Source organism: Pseudophryne corroboree, chromosome 4 (genome assembly GCF_028390025.1).
Source record: "Pseudophryne corroboree isolate aPseCor3 chromosome 4, aPseCor3.hap2, whole genome shotgun sequence".
Classification (NCBI taxonomy): Eukaryota; Metazoa; Chordata; class Amphibia; order Anura; family Myobatrachidae; genus Pseudophryne; species Pseudophryne corroboree.
The window spans coordinates 388,544,673-388,565,472 of NC_086447.1; the positions used below are offsets into that span (position 1 = coordinate 388,544,673).

Here is a 20,800-nt window from a genome sequence, read left to right on the forward strand (position 1 = left end):
GTTAGTGCAGATCACAAGGTGAAAGTCACCTTGCGATCCCGATGCGATACTGATGCGCGGTCCTGCAAGGTCAGTATCGCAAGCCTAGATAGACTGTGCAGGAAAGTAAATTTTGACTATCTAGTATAAAAGTATAGTCAAAATTGACAGCCAATATCGCACATAGCCAGTATCGCAAGCACGGTCATCTAGGATTGCAATACCGACCACAGTCCCTATCGCAAAGTGAGACTCGGGCATAGCCCAAATCTCACCATGTGTACACACCTTAAGATTGCCAGTGAAGGGCTGTGAGGGTTCAAGCACTACGGTGTGGGCTGCAGCTCTAAGACTGTGTCAGTGAAGGTAGTGGCGGAAGTTCGTCCCTGTCGCCCGGTGGCAAGATAAATGTTGGTGTTCCCCCTCTAGTTAGATAGAGATAAAGATGCTAAAATGAGTTCCTACCAGACTGCTGACACTGACAGTCCTGTTCTACTGAATGATGGCCCTCATTCCGAGTTGTTCGCTCGGTATTTTTCATCGCATCGCAGTGAGAATTCTCTTAGTGCGCATGCGTAATGTTCGCACTGCGCATGCGTCAAGTAACTTTACTAAGAAGAAAGTAATTTTACTCACGGCTTTTTAGTCGCTCCGGAGAACGCATTGTGATTGACAGGAAATGGGTGTTACTGGGCGGATGTACGGCGTTTTAGGGGCGTGTGGCTGGAAACGCTACCGTTTCCGGAAAAAACGCAGGCGTGTCTGGAGAAACGGTGGGAGTGCTTGGGCGAACGCTGGGTGTGTTTATGACGTCAGCCGGGACCGAAAAGCACTGAATTGATCGCACAGGCAGAGTAAGTCTGGAGTTACTCAGAAACTGCTAACTCGGTTTTGATCGCAATATTGCGAATACATCGGTCGCACATTTAAGATGTTTAGATTCACTCCCAGTAGGCGGCGGCTTAGCGTGTGTAACTCTGCTATAATCGCCTTGCGAGCGAACAACTCGGAATGAGGGCCGATATTTTTTCAGCTGTCCAGGTTATAGCCACTGCTTGCAAGACACCTGCTCCAATGCCCCCCTCTGGATTTTGCTGTCTATGCAGACACCCGATTTTACCACCCTGCCCGCACTGTGACAGATCCTCAGTAAGGATCACAGGCGGATGATACTGTAGCTCATGCCTGCGACCAGTCACTAGAGCACCATCTAGTCCAGCTCATGGAGTGGGAGCGCCGCTGATGCTGATGCTGATGGCCAAGGCGGGTTCTAGTCCAAGTGGAACCTAGGGCAAGAATTTCCTATGGTGGCCTACCACCACACTCACTGCCTCTATGGCCTCACACACCCACTGTTCCCATGGCCTCACACACATACACACCATATCTTTACAACTTGTTATTGAAGTGAACAGAAAACAGTTTCTTACTCTTAGATTGCATGCAAGACGGAATTCCTCCCTGTGCCAGCCCCGTCCCGCAACACCCAGCTCAGTGTGGAGTGTTATAGGGGGGTACACATGTAGCAATGTGTACAGAGATGTGTGCTGAGCGATCTAGAACAGAATGCTCAGCACACATCTCTGTCCCAGTCAGCACACAGCGTGATGTGTGCTGAGCGAGGTTGGAGGGGTGGGGCGCTCACTTCACCCAGCGGTGAAATGAGTGTTGTAACTGAATTGTGCCTGCATGCAGGCCAATCTAAAGTCAGTCAATCTAAAGGGCCACGCATCGCTATCGCTATGGAGCATACACACGGAGAGGTGTGTGCTTCATTTCTAAGCAATCTAGTCAGATTGCTTAAAATTTAAGCACACATTGCTACATGTGTACCCCTCTTTAGTGACTTTCTGCAAAAGCCGTGCTGAGACAAATACTACCCTAATCACCTGTCTTCTTTAAGGCACTTCCCCGGCATACCTCTGTGTGGCAGATCCAGCCTGATCTACCGTGAGAGCTTGGAGTGCTGCAGAATGCAGCACGGGACAATGGGGGGTGCCATGTTAGCCTGCCTTGTTAGCCTGCCCTTTGAGCCACCACTGTTGATGGTGCTTCGCTCAACCCCCATATCACTGGTCAGCACACGGAACTGGAAACAATGGAGGAGAGGTGCCATCTTCACAACAGGAGCCCGCCAGCAGCTGACTACATTGTCACTGGCAGTTCTGACCACTGAGTGAAGGGTTGTGGGGTGCAAGCACTACTGTAGCACTACTGCTGTAGCTATGTCAGACTGTGAAGGGCTGTGGGATGCAGCACTGTGAGGCACTGTGTTGTTCAGTGCAGAAACATTTAAAATAAATAAAACGGTCCAAAATAATTTTCATACAATGCCCGTGTGCCACCATTAATGTAAGCACAGTGAGTAACAGCAGTGTGTAAATAAATAAATACAAATTTAAAAAAAGTGTTTTGTTCAAGCATTGTGTTGTAACATAATCATGTTTATTAGCTGCCTATATGCCACCAATACTGTATGTGCAATGAGTCGCAGCAGTGTGTAACAAAATAAAATAAACTTGTGTATGTTCAGGGCCAGGCAGTGGCACTGTGTTGCAACGACGCTCAGTAGGTGCCGTGGTACCACATTAATAATATAACTGCTGTGAGTCTCAGTGCAAAGTTGTTGTAATTTGTTAAAAAAAAAAAAAAAAACCCTATATTTTTTCTAAAACTTACGTGTGTTTAGAGCCAGGTATGTGTGTTTAGGGCCAGGCAGTGGCACTGTGTTACAATAATGCTCAGTAGGTGCTGTGCCACTGCGTTAATAATATAAGCGTTGTGAGTCAATCTGGATCACAATCAGTCAATACTTGAGCAGGAACCAAGTATTAGTGCTGTGGCTGCCACCAGTCATGATAATACTAGTACTTCAACTTCTACTAAAGTCTGTGCTTAATGCCATAGAGGGTTTCAGTCAGGGCACCTAATATCAAAACAACATTTCACAATGTTAAAGAAAAAAAAAGCACCTCTAATAAAGGGAAAGTTTACTGCCGAAAATATAAAATCGCCAACATGCTATACACCATACGCTGTGGCAAGGAAAGGCTCAGGCCTTGTCTTTTATTCTAGAACTGCTGTCAACGCATCTTCTGTAACATGATGATTCAACACATTCTCACTTAGAGTCTAGAAGAGGTGTCACATATAAAACAGGCAAATCAATATAGAAAACAAACACAAAACTGAAGAACCAACTGTGTGTTCAAAAACATCATAAATCCCTGAGGAGAGTCTGAGGGCATGCACAAGTGCTATGTGAGTATGACATTTCTGATACTGTACTCATAGAGAAGGCTCCTTCCACCATTTCTGCACCATCTGCAAATGTGGGGATGAGCAATACAAGTAATGATGGTGATGATGACTTAATAGAAATTGAGGATGCTAGTGTGGAAGTGCAACAGGATGAGGGGGATATTTGTGTACTATCTTACGCTAATGAGCATGATGATGGTAATGAGGATGTTGTTGTGTAAGTCAGCCACCAGTAGCAGCAGTTCTTGAGAAAAAGAAAGACATTGTGATGCCTGGGCATAAGACCAAAAAAGCCACCATTTGTGAGGCCAAAGTTAGTAGAGATAGGGAAGATAACCATCTAGGCAAGTCTTCCATTTACGCCATTTGCAGTGAGTTCAAGACATTGATTTTGCTAAATTATAATAATTTGATAAATAATAACATGCAGTCCAGTATCAGCTACCAGCAGTCTGGATGAGCACATGCAATCTTCACCACCAACACCCTCATCATCAACCACTTCAGTAATTATCAGGGGTAGTCCTATTTTTTGCATAGACATTTTTATTGGTTATTGCTCTTATACATTATAATTTGCAACACATTTTAAACAGAAATAACTGCCATGTGTTTGTGCGAATGCTCTGTTGCTTAGTTTAGCCAGCCAGCCTTTAGCCAATATTGGTGAACAATATTGTGAACTTTGATGTGGTGAAAAATTACTGGAAATGAAACTTATTTAGGTTATTACTGTACTGAACAAAACCAGGCACAAATCACATGCTTTTTGCTGTTATTAACAAAAAAATAGTAAAAAAAAAAAAAAAAGATCTAAAACCAAAAGCAAAACACGTGAGGGTGGTTTTGTAAAACCAGACCTAAAGCCAAATCACAAACATTAATCCAGATCCTAAAGAAAACACGGGGGTCAGTGCACATCTCTATATTTTTCTATGGTCCTACCAGTACCAATGGGCTTTAAATGCAACTGTACACCCAACACAGGGGGTCATTCCGAGTTGATAGCTTGCTAGCTACTTTTAGCAGCTGTGCAAATGCATAGTCACCGCCCACGGGGGAGTGTATATTCGCTTTGCAAGAGTGCGAACGCCTGTGCAGCCGAGCGGTACAAAAACATTTTGTGCAAAACAAAAGCAGCCCTGTAGTTACTTATTCTGTGCAATGATTGCTGCGACGAAGGTCCCGGAACTGACGTCAGATACCCGCCCTGCAAATGCCTGGACACTCCTGCGTTTTTCCAAACACTCCCAGAAAACGGTCAGTTGACACCCATAAACTCTCACTTCCTGTTAATCTCCTTGCGATCGGCTGTGCGAATGGAATCATCGCCAGAAGAAGCGCAAAACAACAATGCTCTTTGTGCCCGTACACCGCGCGCGCGCATTGCAGCCCATACACACGTGTAGTTTTGCAGTTTTTTAAATGATTGCTGCGCTGCAAAAATCGGCAGTAGGCGATCAACTCAGAATGACCCTCATAGTGTTTGTGTATTTTGTAAACAGCGTTTTTTTCTTTCTTTCTATGCCAGTTTACCCAAGCAGTTTACAGATGGCAAATGAATTTCTATCTTCATCTATTTATCTCCCCAACACCAAATGAACACGGATATTGGGAAGAGCCCTAGTGCCAAACTGGCTGGGGCTGTATTACATTATAGAAGTGGGATTCCTTGCTGCAGTTTTCCATCAGTTTAATCAATTTGGAGGTAGGGACACACACAGACACCATATTTTATAATAAAATGTGGTAAAATTAATGATTAAAAAGTTTTCACATTGAATACCTGAACGTTTACTTCTGGTAAAAGAACAGAGATATTAAAGTAAGTTTTTTTTTAATAAAACATAATACAGATGCATATCAATCCATATACATAGTAACTCCCGTAACCTGTCATATATCAAAAGGGTGGTGTTGTTAGGCTTATCTCTTCACCTTTGTGGGTGTGAGCTTATTTGATGAAATCCGCTTTTGACAGTACAGGTGGTTACATAATCAATCCGAGAACATGGGTTGTTCTTGATTGATTACATAACCACCTGTACTCCCTGCTTCCACTAGCAGGGAGTTTCCTCAAAGGTGCAGCTTGACTGGACGTTAGCACGGCCAAAAGGGATTTTTTGTATAACCGTATTCTATGTATTTAAAAAGTTTTTTAAACTGCAAAGAGCTCTAATAATGATGTTGATGATCATTAGCATAAGTTGCTGTTCCAAGGGTACAGCATCCACACCATTATTACACACCTCCTGACAGTCATATGTGCTACTGTGTCCACTTCTTAGTCTCATTTATGACTAAATATGAAAATGAAGGGACATAAAAACTAATGCATTTGGCAATATTGTCTTCTTGAAGTTTTTCTTTCCCATTAACCAAAATTAGTTTAGAGATGCGACTCTCAAGTGCACCTGGGAGACTGACCATGGGGTATATTTACTACGGTTCGGGTTTATAGAAGTGGATTCTACTTATCACGTTTCTAGCACCTGCTAGAAGATAATAGATAGAATCTGATTGGTTGCCATGGGCAACATCCTCACTTCCATAAACCCGCACCTCAGTAAATACACCCCTATGTGTCCCATTAAAAGTATAGTAGTGGATACGTCAGTGGGGCTGAGAATGGGGGGGGATACTTATTACCCAGGCCCAGGCTGCTATAGTGGCCCAGGTCCAACCCCCCTCCCCCCTTCCCGGCATATACCTGTGGCCGGCTCCATCTTCCCAGTGATATCTTTGGGAAGATGGCACCGCACATTGAAAGGGTCCTTGCTCTCTACAGATGAGGACTTTCCATCCCTTTATCTCATTGCAATAATAACCTTTGGTAAAATAAAAAAATATATATATTTTATTGACTTGAAAAACTAGGTGTACCTATCCTGTACTTTGCTTGGAACATCTTTACTCCACTAATCCCTGAGAATCATACATCAACACTTACTTTGCTGCTTTTGACGTGCTTTGTCACATATGGCAGGCCTTAGGTATATTTTCCCGCCATCTGAGGTTGTACAGTCATTGCTGCAGACAAGGACACCAAGACAGGACTTCTTCAAGATACGAGAGTTGTGATTGTTGGTATTGCGCATTGCCCAGCCACTTAGGTGTCTCTGTGCATTTTTATCTACAGAACGATAGATGTACTTCACAGATGAGTCCGGCCACTCCTGGAACCATTCTGTTTTTTCCAAATCCTGAAATAATCCAAACAATACCATGTGCCTTCTGGTTAAACATTTATTTTAAATATGCCAACTTTAACATGGTCTTATCAACATAATATACAGAAAAATGCACTGTAAGGATATTAGATGAAATTGAGTAATTCCGTCATCGGGATGCAGTCAATATAATGGCTGTCGGGATCCCGGTGTTCAGGAGACCGACGCGGGAATCCCGACGGCCGGTGAAATACCGGCACATAGAATCCCAACAATCGCTCAGTATTCCCACTCGGTTGGTGGGACCACACCACTAACTGAGTTGGAATAGAACCTCCGTTGCGAGCCTGCGAGAAGACTCGCTGCCTCGCTGACGGAATTCCGGCAGACAGGATGCCGCTGTCGGTATAGCGAGCCGGCATACCGTATGTATGTATTCCTTGTCATCATGTAACACCACATGGAGCAGGTCCAGTACTTTTATAAAAGTCACAGAATGTCTTTACAAGGTTTTTTTTTTATTCTAATCACATAGTAGGATATACATTATTTGATATGATACATTTTAGTATTTTTTCTTAAAATGTATCTAAATTGTGGCATTTTTCTTTCATTTATTGGGTGAGAGTTATCAAATCTTGGAGAGAGATAAAGTGGAATGAGATAAAGTACCAACCCATCAACTTCAGTCATTTTTCTATCACTGCCTGTAAACTGACCGAAGCTGATGGGTTTGTTCTTTATCTCTCTCCAAGATTTGATAAATCTCCACCAATGCTAGAAAAGGAAGCTGTGTTTTCAGAGAAGAGTCTGCCTTTCTGGGAGGAGGAGCTAGAGGAGCTGGGTCAGAAGTGGTGCTGGATATATTACGAGCTGATGTCACTCTTGCATAAATGATTCTGAGGTTTGTAAAAAAAAAAAGGAAACAGTAGTGAACATTTTATTATTCTTATAGAAATAATTGTGAAAGATAACCTTGTTACTAGTTTTCAACTAATATTTACACCACTCATGCATTACAGTTGTCATTGGTGCATTTTACCTAATTCTGCACCCACACAGTAAATTCCGCTACCCCCAGTGAGTCTACTGACTGTTAGGTTCCTGGTGCTCAGAACAAGGGAGATGTTGCGTAGTGAGTCCAGAACACCAGAAGGTGATGCTGAAATAAGGTGTGGTGTGGAAATAGCCCCTAGCACCCTACCTCCATTGTTTCACCCGTGTGGTCAGTTCACGCCTGAGTGACTATGGTTTCTTGGGCCCACGGCAGCCGCGTTTGAAGGGCAGATTAGGTCTGCCCAACTCTGATGCCCCCAGGTCTTAGAGTGAGACAAGGCGTGAACCGAGACAGGATAATAACAAGGGGACCTCTAACTAAAACAAACAGAAGGCTAGGGGCTACTAACAACCCTAAAACTAAATATATGTGTGGCACGCCGCCAAAGGAAAAGAACAACAAAGGAAATGCTGTCCACTCACCGACACAATACTGTTGTGTACCGGCGGTGACAGCATAAGCAGAACCCTCTGCAAAACACCAGTAACAAAATATAACCAAAGAATACTGCGGCCTAGGCCGACGGATGCGGCAAAGTCGCTACTCACGGAACCGGTACCAATACTGGCAAACGGACAGGAACCCCCAATGTAGCCGACACAGACTCTCAGAACCGGAGGACAGGCAGAATCCCAAACGACAGACCGGTGGACACCAAGAAGCCAGGTACTCGACCAGGCACAGACAAAGCCACAGGACTTCTGGACAGGAACGCTTCACGGCAGGACACGGGATCAGACACTGGAACCGACACTGGAACCGACACGGGAACCGACACTGGAACCGACACTGGAACCAGCTAGACAGACACTGCTAGACAGGAGCTCAGGAACTGGCAGGGACTAGCTCAGAACTCAAGAACTCTGGAAATATCACCAGCGTTTGTGAATTGCACTGAGCCAGAATATAACAGAGAGTCTTAATTAATTATGTCGTGCAGCTGCCCTGCTGCACAACTGAGAGGTGCAATCAACAGACAGGTGAGGCTGAACACATGGGAACAAGCTGCAATCACACAGACTCACCACCGGCAGCAAACAAGAGTCTTCTCAAACCAGAGCAATGGGAAATCCTGGCCTGCAAGACAACTATAAACATAGAATAGGAATGAACCACTACCTGTGGTTCATAACAGTACCCTCTCCTTAAGGGTGAGCTCCAAACACCCCATGACACCCACGGGGAACATAAAGAGAAGTATTAACAAAAAATACATAACCAAAATGCAAAACAGGAATGAGCCACAGCCGTGGCTCATAACAGTACCCCCCCCCCTTGAGGAGGGGTCAAAGGACCTCAAAATTCAGACTTTCCAAAACAAGGGATACAAAAAAAAACCTGACACACTGGTGTAACAGAAACAAGCTGTAGCAACAGCTTGTAACGGTGCCCCCCCCCCCCTTGACGGTGGCCACTGGACACAAGACAAGGAAAAAAATAGTTTTTTTTTTTTAATATACACCACAAGGCAAGAGTCAGCAATATTTCTTTTTCTTCTTTTTACCCTGTGCTTGCTTGGCGACACCAGGAAAGGAAGAAACCTCTGGCTCAAAAAATTCTTCAAAACATATAGGTCGAGCAATCAGATGCTTCTTCCGTCTCCTACCAGAGTGCCCCTGCATATAAGAAACCTCATCAGTTTCGGAATCTGAGAACAGACCATAGATTGGTTCCATTCCCCTAGGTACTGAAACTTTAGAAGATTTCCTGTAGGGAGAAGACAGGAAAGCACATCCAGTAGCAATGGTAATAGGCTGTGATCTTTGTGCCGAGTTTACAGTATACGGTGAACTCTCAGCAGATAAGACGGGTGACCTAGAGGAACCTGAACCAATTTCTTTGGAACCATATCTTTTAATAACTGCATCACTGAATGCTGGGGGATCCTGAAGAATGGGATCTTCAGCTTTCATTAGGCTGGTCGCCCACTCAAAAGGCTCTCCTCTAAAGGAATATATCAGATAGAGCACAAGGTTCTCTGAAGTGATGCCCAGAAATGGTCTAGACAACAAAATGGTGTAATAGTGTTTGTAAAGCGCCAGAAATTGGACTAAGTCCCCATCAAAGATTATAGATGTTGAGATATCAATAGAGTCAGGATCTGCTTCCTTCCCATCTGACCGACTAGAGTGCTTTGCTAGGACCTGGTCACTATTGACCTTACTCGAGGCTGAGACTTTCTGAACCCCACCTGGGGCAGTGGCCCTCAGAACCCCACCCGGGGTAGTGACTTTCTGAACCCCACCCGGGGCAGTGACTTTCTGAACCCCACCCGGGGCAGTGACTTTCTGAACCCCACCCGGGGCAGTGGCCTTCGGGAACCCCACCCAGGGCAGTGGCCTTCGGGAACCCCACCCGGGGCACTGGCCTTCGGGAACCCCACCCGGGGTAGTGGCCTTCGGGAACCCCACCCGGGGCAGTGGCCTTCGGGAACCCCGCTGGGGCAGTGGCCTTCAGGAACCTTGCTGGGGCAGTGGCCTTCGGGAACCCCGCTGGTGTCAGCACCTCGGATTCTTTTACTGGGACCGGGCCGTCGGCCTCCCTTTCTGGGACCGGGCCGTCGGCCTCCCTTTCTGGGGCCGGGCCGTCGGCCTCCCTCTCTGAGTCGATAATTATCGAAACTTCTCCCGGGACTTTTGCTGAAGCTTTAACCTTCAGAACCTCCACTAACGCTATGCCTCTTAAGTTCTTTCCTGGGGAAGCGACCTCTAGACCCTTCTTTGGGGCTGCGTCTCTCGAGACCCCACTTGGGGATATTACTTCAAAGATCCCTTCTGGGGTTTTGCTTCTCGAGTTCCCTTCTAGAACTATGGTTTTAGATACCCTTTCTGGGGTTGCGCTTTTCAAGTCCCTACCTGGGGTAACAGCTACTGAGACCCCTTCTGGTATTGACACCTGAGCTATAATATTCGATGTCCCTCTATAACCTTGGGCATCGGGTACCGCTCCAGGACTCTGGGCATCGGGTACTGCTCCAGGACTCTGGGCATCGGGTACCGCTCCAGGACCCTGGGCATCGGGTACCGCTCCAGGACCCTGGGCATCGGGTACCGCTCCAGGACCCTGGGCATCGGGCACCGCTCCAGGACCCTGGGCATCGGGCACCGCTCCTGGACCCTGGGCATCAGGCACCGCTCCAGGACCCTGGGCATCGGGCACCGCTCCAGGACCCTGGGCATCAGGCACCGCTCCAGGACCCCGGGCATCAGGCACCGCTCCAGGACCCCGGGCATCGGGCACCGCTCCAGGGGTTTGCAACTCTGCTTCAACAGGAAAATCAAGAGAGGAGAGAAACATTCTCCTTTGGTTCCTGAATCTATAATGGGGCTCCCTAGCCCAAGGACCCCAATTATAGGACAGAGTGCTTTTTAGTGTGGGTTGTGGGACAAGTACCTCTGCCACAGTAGAGACAGGAGTAGGTCTTGTATCCTGACTAAACTTGGCCAGAGGGCAGGACTTGTCGCCACACTTTGGCTTGCGCAACTCACAGGTCTGCAGATAGTGGCCTAAACCCCCACAATATAGGCATAAATCTAAGTTTCTGCGACGCAGACGCTCCTCTTCTGAGAGCCTGGGCAGCAGAAAACTTTCAAACTTTTTCTCTCTAATTAAACCTGAGGATTCACTTGTCACCATACTGTGAACAAGAGTCTCTTTAGAGAATGAACTCTCAAGAACTTCTGGCAAAATAAGCAAAATTTTGGTCAGAAGGTTTTGCAGTTGCTTTAAGGATTGCTGCAAAACTTCCAGCCGCTCAGGTTTCAAAGCACTGAAAGCAGAGTTCAGGGCTGAGAGAGACGCCTGCAGGGCTTGCATAGTAGGATTTCAAACTAGACAAGACAAGACTAGACACGATTCTAGACAAGATTCTAAGACAAGATTCTTAGACAAGATTCTAGACAAGACAAGACTGGACTGGATTTTTAAACACCGGACTGGATTCTGCACACTGAATTCTAGACAGGACTGGATTCTAAACACCGGACTGGATTCTGCACACTGAGTTCTAGACAAGACTGGATTCTTGACAGGACTGGATTCTGCACACTGAATACTAGACAGGACTGGATTCAAGACTAGACACTGGACCAAAAAAGAAAAAACTACTATTTAGCTTTGTTTCTTTTTTGTTGTATGGCTGGTGATAATGTTAGGTTCCTAGTGCTCAGAACAAGGGAGATGTTGCGTAGTGAGTCCAGAGCACCAGAACGTGATGCTGAAATAAGGTGTGGTGTGGAAATAGCCCCTAGCACCCTACCTCCATTGTTTCACCCGTGTGGTCAGCTCACGCCTGAGTGACTATAGTTTCTTGGGCCCACGGCAGCCGCGTTTGAAGGGCAGATTGGGTCTGCCCAACTCCGATGCCCCCAGGTCTTAGAGTGAGACAAGGCGTGAACCGAGACAGGATAATAACAATGGGACCTCTAACTAAAACAAACAGAAGGCTAGGGGCTACTAACAACCCTAACACTGGAACCGACATGGGAACCGACACTGGAACCGACACTGGAACCAGCTAGACAGACACTGCTAGACAGGAGCTCAGGAACTGGCAGGGACTAGCTCAGAACTCAAGAACTCTGGAACTCTGGAAATATCACCAGCGTCTATGAATTGCACTGAGCCAGAATATAACAGAGAGTCTTAATTAATTATGTTGTGCAGGGCAATCCTGGCCTGCAAGACAACTATAAACATAGAATAGGAATTAACCACTACCTGTGGTTCATAACAGTACCCTCTCCTTAAGGGTGAGCTCCGAACACCCCATGACACCCACGGGGAACATAAACAGAAGTATTAACAAAAAATACATAACCAAAATGCAAAATAGGAATGAGCCACAGCCGTGGCTCATAACACTGACAGTGATTGGCTTCACACTGGAAGCACACCAGACAGGCAAGGGTACATTTACTAAGCTCACGGAGTGTTTTGTAAATTTTTTAATCACGGAAAGACAAAACACCGGAGTGTTAGCTCAAATAGCAGTTCAAAACACGGGTGTAATCACAAATATGATCAAATACACCATCATTGAAACTCTGAAGTACATTTCACAGAACACAACAGAACGCAGAAATTTACCAAGATTTGTGTTTGCACCTGTGCATTGTCCAAACTCGCCCCTAAATAGACATTTCAAATGCACCACCAGCAGCGTGTTTGCAAAATCACCCCTGATAATTTCATTGCTTACAATAGAAAATTTCTCATTTAACCAAATACAGGTTGAGTATCCCATATGCAAATATTCCGAAATACGGAATTTTTTGAGTGAGACTGAAATAGTGAAACCTTTGTTTTCTGATGGTTCAATGTACACAAACTTTGTTTAATACAAGCAATTATGAAAAATATTGTATTAAATGACCTTCAGGCTGTGTGTATAAGGTTTATATGACACACAAATTAATTGTGTGAATGTACACACACTTTGTTTAATGCACAAAGTTATTAAAACTATTGGCTAGAATTACCCACAGGCTGTGTGTATAAGGTGTATATGAAACATAAATGCATTCTGTGTTTAGACTTGGGTCCCATCGCCATGAATATCTCATTATGGTATGCAATTATTCCAAAATACGGAAAAATCTGATATCCAACATACCGTACTTCTGATCCCAAGCATTTTGGATAAGGGATACACAACCTGTATACCATTAAGCATAACCAATATACTTATTATTAAAAAAAAACAAAAAAAAAAACCCCCAGTTCCTAATGATTTTAGATACAATAACCATACATGTTCATTTTAATTTTTACTTAACTGTATATATATATATATATATATATATATACATATACACAGGTTCTTTTTTTTTTTAAATGTGAAGGTCTTGTGACATGTTTTTTTAATTTTTTTATTTGGATTGCCCATATAATAGTTAAAAATAAATACACATATAACTTGGCCATGGATACTTAAAAATGAAAATATCTAAATGGGTTATGTAGTCATGAATCATACTTTTTTATGTAAACCTTTCTTTAGCAACATTTAAACATAATTGAAAGGTTGCACTTTGCATAAGAAGTGACATATCACTTCAATAAAAATGGTGTATGCAAACACAGACCGGAATATGGGAGCAATTTAAAAAACATACCGGATTCAAAACCAGCCATTTACGAGAGTGTTTTATGATTCTCGCCTGGAGCACACTTGTAAAATACAATTGCATACACTATCGGTCCCCCAAAACATGGCAACATAGTACATTTCCGTATTTCATTTAAAAAAAATGCTCCCGTGTTTGATTGATCCCACCCGTGTTTAATCTGGGACAAACACAGGTGAGATACGATTCTTAGTAAATTTACCCCGCAGTCCCAGGAGGAGGTATGTTCTTTACCTAGAACTGCCAGCCCAGACTGTAATTAGCAGAAAAGTGTTTCCAACGATAAGTTGCTCCTTTGTAATTCTGCCAGGTTTACCTGGCTTAAATTGCACAAGTACACACTTTCAAGCCCCCAAAGGAGAAGGTAGGAGCATCCACTGGTTGTAGTACAACTGAACTACAAAACTCCAATTTTTCTTAACTTCTTACATTCATAAGGAGGAATTCAGTTCTAGGGGATGTCTGTTCGGCATGCCTGTACTTCATGGTCCCAAACATGGCCAATTTTCCCTCGAACCAGATGGAGGTTCATAGGAAAATTAGCAATGTTAGGCTACCATAATTCTCAGGAATGTGCATAGCTGAACATCATGGTGCACATGATTGACCTCAATTAACCTTTTAGCTTACCGCAGTTTGCCGGTTCTCACCATAGACTTCAATGGGGATTTTTCCCCATAGAAGCGTATGGGCTCTGCTTGAGTGACAGCTGAGGAGGGCTTAGCCAATCAGGAGAGCGCTACTACGTGACGGTCCCTGATTGGCTTGCAGGTCCCCATATGACAGATCTCACATGGAAGCTTGCCATTCGGGAAAGAGAATTCGTTTGTGATACATGATACTGGCGGTCGGTGAAAAATGATTTCTTCAACTTGATGCAAGACAGCACCAGGGAAGTAAGTGTAGTGTTCTCGTTAGGCTATTTTAGCAGGTTTAAAATTTTCAAAATGAGCCCTGCCCTTTTAGTGGTGCCCTGCTAAAACAGCCTGCTCTGTGCCTTGCCCACCCGTGGGCTGCAGTGTCCCACACACTGGCATATTTGTAATGGATGCAGTGTGTACAGTGCACACAGGCTTCTGAGTCCAAGCGGGGCCCACACCGCAATCACTGCACCCATTCATTCCAATACTTACCCTCCAGAGTCCCAACATCGGCAGTGTTGTTGCAATCACTGTGAAAATGGAGCGGGCGTTATTTTCACAGCATTTTGCGCATGTGCAGTAGAGAAATCATTGGAAAAATGGCTGCAGTGCCATTTTCCCAGAGATCTGCGCATGCGCATTAGAGTTTGAGCCCTCTAGAGCTCAGACTCTACAGCGCTGCCGGTAGAGAGGAGGGGGCCCGGACGGAGGAGGTTGCACACGGGCTTCTGCCTCTCTTAAAGCATCCCATGGGTGGGAAAAGTTGTAGTTTGTGATCACTGCCATGTGATTAGAAGCCGTGCGCATGCGCACTGCATCTATTCACAGTGAGGGGAAAGACTGGGGGCAGCCCAGCATGTGCTAGAGTGACAATGACAGGGCAGCGCCCACTCCAAAGCCATCAATGCCCCCTTTTCAGGTCTGTGCAGAAAGCCTGTGCCCACACCCTGGCACTCTGCCCTGCCAATATCTTCCACTATAAGTGAATATATCCATGTATTCAAATTTAATCAAATACAGAGACTATATATATATATATATAAAAAAAAAAAAAAAGTAGCAGAAGAATGGAGATTTTATACAGTGTTGTGTCTGGTGGATCGGGTGCTGCATTTTTAGTTTTACTTACCCTGGAATGCCTACTGAAGAAAAGGACCAGTCTTCATCCTGGATACCTACTGGACAAGGGGACCGACGGCGGCAGGTACACGGTGAGTATGGAGAGTAAGGGGGTAATTCAGACTGCATTGCTAACAGCATCTCACTGGTGCGATTGCCTCTGCCTGATTGACAGGCAGAGACGGTCGCAGGGTGGGAGGTGGGAGGCTGCATCGCAATTTCTGCTTCTTAGCAGAAACTGTGGGCATGCCCGCATGAGTCCCACTGCCATGTTCGCGATTGCGGTGGCTGCACGTAACGTCACGCAGCTGCCTTGATCGTGCCCCTGACACACCTCCGTTTGGCCGCCTCTGCCCCCGTTCACGCCGCACCACCCCAGCAACGCTCCGTCTCCTCCCTGGAAACGGAGCGTTTCCTGCCCCCCCGCCCCACGACTGCAGGCAGAGGCGATCGCATTTTCTGTGCCCCCCCCCCGCAGAAAATGTGGGAGCATGCACAGGACGGAACCTGTGCATGCGCTCGCATCTTTTTCTCAAAAATTACACACTGCGAATTTTCTCACAAATTGCACACTGCGATCCAACCTGAATTAGGCCCTATATGCGAGCTACCTCACAGCTATGTATTTTATATTCTGGCCACTCCTTAGGTACTTTTCAGTAAAAGGACACCTGAGAATGTGCTGTGTATGTGAAGAACCTGTGTGACCAGTTTCATGAGGAATGAAAGTGACGATAGATAGAGTTGAGTGTACATCCTATCTGTATGCTACAGCCAATAGGCTTATATAAAGGTAAATGGGTGGCAAATGATGACGCTGCTACTTTACTGTAACAAGAGACACTTCACAAACAACCGTGCTGTCTTGGTGAATTGTTCCTGATACCATAGTGAAAAGTGATACTGAAAAATCCAGATCACATAAAAACTACCCTGTGTTCAAATTTATTTTACTTATAATATTTTTGTGTTGAACAAAAGCATTGAGCCCTAGATGTGAAAATGATATATATATCATCAGCATCCTGTTATTTGATACATATGTATGATTTGCAGAGGTTCTTTTATTCTCTGTTCTTGATGATGATGTTAATGCAAAAGACTGTGATTTTAACATCCCCTTGGAAATGGTATTGTCTACCATTTTTCAACTAATTTATTTTCCTTGCTCTGTGTATAACATAAAGCATGTGTTCAGTACTACACAGCAATTAACGTTTATTTGTTCAGTGCAGTATAAACGATGAAAAAAAATGTTTAGTTGCTCATTATGGGTTGAGAAATGTTAGTAAATAAGTGTTAGGGCTCCATTAAAGAATGATACATGACCCCTTTAGTATTTGTTAAATTGGTTATGTTCTTCATTTTGTAGTAATTAAACAGCAGCAAGCTTAGCTTACCGATGTCTGTCCCTGTACTGCTTCCACCATAGGGTGGTCTTCAGTTTGCCGGCGGCCGGGCTCCCGACGACCAGTATACCGGCGCCGGAATCCCGACCGTCGGCATACCGACAGCTTTTCTCCCTTTTGGGGGTCCACGACCCCCCTGGAGGGAGAATAGATAGCGCGCCACCATGCCCTCAGTGTGGCAAGTGCAGCGAGTCCACAAGGGGCTCATTTGCGCTCGTCCAGCTGTCGGTATGCTGGCGGACGGGATTCCGGCGCCGGTATGCTGGCTGCCGGGAGTCCAACCGCCAGCATAACATACTACACCCCCGCCATCTATAGATAGTAATACAGTCGCCATTGTTGCCTTCAAGGCTTTGCTGAGTCCCTATCAGTTGGAAATGAAATACGTATGTGCACTGCACTTGCATGAGAGCCCTGTTGGGACGATGGCCGTCATTGTATCTTATTTTTTTATTTTGTAATAGTCAGTAAACTGTGGTGGTGGACGTGGGATGAGGTTGGTGCTGCTTTGGCATTCGGGAGGCCCCAACATGAAGGGGGCAATAACATAACGGAGGGTGACTAATAATGTTGTGCCTAGGGACAGCCTGGCCCCTAATTTCATTCCTGGTAATAGATGCATTGGATGGGAAGATATAAGCGGGGTGACATTAGGGCAGTACAGCATCCCTGGCATAGAGATGCACCACTTATTCCAGGCCTTGTGATTGCCAAGAATACTGTCAGGCTTTCCGTGAAGTGTTATGTACTGTACTAAGTTAGAGACCCGAGGCTTGTAGCAGATATTGTATTAGGTTTGGATCACTTTCTTTATTCTTATTATAGACATTTATTGGCGCTATATAAAAATGACCCCTATTTTATATTCTATTTCTATGAATGGAACACACAAGGGTAAATTTACTAAAGAATCTAAAAATTAAAAATGGTGGTGTTGCCCATAGCAACCAATCAGATTCTGTCTATCATTTTCTAGGATGCAATAGAGAAATGCTAGCTAGAATCTGCTATGGGCAACACTACCGCTTTTCACTTTTAGAAGCTTTAGTACAGTGGTCAGGGAACAGGACGGTCGCGCTGCGGAGACAACCCCGTCCAGCACCGGCCGGCTCGCGATGTGACATGCTGTCGTCACACCGCACTCCCTCCTGCCCGCCCTGCGCTGTGCTCCTGGCCGCGATGTGACGTGCTGACATCACACAACGCTTCCTCCCGCCCGCGGCCCACCAACCCACACACAGAACTTGAAGTGTTCTGTGGCTGACCGCTGACGGAGTTCTGCAGGATCAGAGAGTGGCCCACATAACTGACATTACTGAGGTGAGGATATGACCATCTGTATCCTAAAAGTTGTATCCCCCCCCCCCCCCCCTTCCCCCCTCATCCATCTTTCTTACATTCATTCTGTTGTTTTGGGGAGAAAGTGTTAATTAACCCATTCATTGCTAAAAAATAATTGGTGAAAAAAAATGTGTGTGTGTGTGTGTATATATATATATAAATATATATATATATATATATATATATATATAAAATCTACACAGTATCTCAGAAATGCCATATAAACAGTGATGACCAGTATATATGCACAATTATATATGATTTCCTTACTTTCAAATCAAGGGGGTAATGTCGGTGTATCTAAATATATTTTGGGATAAAAGGTAAAAAGTTCCCTGACCCCTGCTTTAGTAAATCTACTTCACAGTCTCCACAGCTAACCAGTTCTGAATCGACACTTTCATTTGGTCTGAAACAAGCCATTTAACAAAGTTTTATTATATATTCAATAAGCATTACAGACCTAATATTTTGCTATAAACAGCAATAGAATGTCAAAAAAATTAACTGGAATATACAGCAAATCTCTACCCCAAGCTCAACTTACCTTTTATGTTCAGGACATGCTTGCAGTCCAGGAACGAGGAATGTCTGTGCCCTGTTACAGTCACCAACGCTCCTATTATCCACTGCTGGAAGATATAGTGACTGTATCTTTCAACATGACCCATTCCAATCAGGAGATTATGCTCTAATTCAGATTTTACCAACCTGAACTCAATTAGTAACTATTAAATGTGTGTTTAATAGTTAAATATTCAACTAGAAACACGGGATAAATTTGAGATAAACCATTTCTTCAAAATTTAAATAACCAGTTTCAGACGTCATTGATACATATCATGAATATGTAGCTGTATATATATATATATATATACTATATAATATATATACTGCATTCTTTTTTCAGGGGTCTTTACACTTAAGCATGTCCTGTGTTATTTAGATAAATAAGGGCAATGTACAACATTGTAAAGCTAAAAGAAAAAGACGTGTTCGATCACTGTATTTTCCTATGTAGGTTCTGGGTTCTTCTCACAGTATTATCTGCCTCTACATATACCATATTGGAGAGGAAAAGGCAGAGAATACAACTAGTAGCAAAACAGTAGCATTCTATAGCCCTGTGGCACATTAGTCAAAGACTAGACATTATATCTACCTGACATATACCGAAAGTGTTGAATAGAAATAAATAACTTCTTCAGTATGATAGCATAACATAGCATCTCCCGGAGAGGAGAGTTAGAATGTAGGTAAGTATGACCATACCTTTGGAAGCTTCATGTCATTAATGTCCCAGTTAAGAACATTGCCCTGAGAAAGAGCGTCATTTTGTTCCATGGCAGAATCAGATGTAAACCTGAGCATGGTACAATTGCTGGCGGCCTGTGCAAGGAGCTTACTTCAAGCTAGATCTGACCACTTCCAAGCAGTTGTGACAGGGAAGTCACTTCCTAACCCTACTGAAATACAGTAAGTGACACAAACAAGATAGTTTAAAGGAAAAATCCATCTCACCTTGCCAGAAAAACTTGTTTTAGAAGTTGCCTCACAAAATTGAAGCAAAAGTACAGTTAACTGTAGCAAAATGATGATTAAATAGAACATACATACAGTAGGAACAAATAGTTGGGCAAATAGAACATATAGTTGGTTAAATCTGGACTAAAATACACAGTGGAATGGAATGTAGCAGCCATTTTTATGAACTTTATCTGGAATTCCTAGAAACCTTTTTCTGCATTTTACAGGAAACTGAAGTAATGTAAAATGTGTTGCTGATATTGTCACTGTTCAGAATTGAAGAAATATATGTAAATAAATTGACCTTTATGAAGTACTTTGCTTTTTGCATAAGTATGACTTGCATATGTGCTATCATTGGTTAAAGCATTTTTTGTAAGTATTAATTTGTCAAAGCCAGGTAAGTTGTGGGTTCATAATGTGTAAAATGATCACATACAGTTAATGTGCGGTCTCCTATGCTGCAAAAACTCCGGCCACTAGGACAGAGTCTGCAGGGAGGTGCGACCTCTGACCTAATACGCTACTGCACATGTGCAGTCGTTTTCTTCACTGTGCAAGAGTGATACAGAACTGTGTAGAGATCCTGAGGTAAGGCACCTGATACCTGCATTTACCACTGTTTGATGCCACTGCTGTTAAACTCTGCGTTATCACCACTCTGTTCCTGTATTATCCTGTTATTGTTGTTTCCAAATAAACCCATCACCCTGGTTAAAGACTCTCTGTGGCCTAACAGACACTTTCATGTTGATGTGTACTTATTGTAACCACCATCCCAATAGGCTACAAATATCAGCACGTTATGAGCCCAGGCAATCCAGCGCTCCAAGTGTGAAAAAAACAGAAAGTTCCTGTAGCTGGATCAGCACAAACAGAAATATGTACAGAGTGCCTGCAAGCATGTCTTTCTCCAAACTGAAAATTGCATAGAACTATGTCATGTGAAATTTTGTTAGGGAGATGCAGCTAATGTGGGAAAAGCTGTGGAAGAACACCATTAATCAAGGTGAGAATCCAAATCCTGATGCAGTGAATAGGGCCATGGCATAGGCAAATGCAGGGGAAGGGGGGGTTCCAGTTGCCTGGGAACCCTCCTTCCCCACAGCCTGGCAAGCAGCCACTACATGCAGGGGAAAGGGTGGAATGGTGCTGCTGCCATGCCCAG

At 44.3% G+C, this 20,800-nt stretch overlaps 1 protein-coding gene across 1 annotated transcript in view; it reads right to left on the minus strand.

Moving 5' to 3' along the window:
• The window catches only part of GCM1 (glial cells missing transcription factor 1), a 55,302-nt gene extending 35,826 nt beyond the window's left edge, over positions 1–19,476 (minus strand). Inside the window, exons 1-4 of the mRNA XM_063919306.1 lie at positions 19,378–19,476; positions 18,653–18,833; positions 6,835–6,887; positions 6,191–6,443 (exon numbers count right to left, since the gene is read on the minus strand). Coding sequence (XP_063775376.1) covers positions 6,191–6,443; positions 6,835–6,887; positions 18,653–18,833; positions 19,378–19,476 — 586 coding nt within the window. The remainder of the gene's footprint in view (positions 1–6,190; positions 6,444–6,834; positions 6,888–18,652; positions 18,834–19,377) is intronic.
• Positions 19,477–20,800: the final 1,324 nt, after the last annotated feature.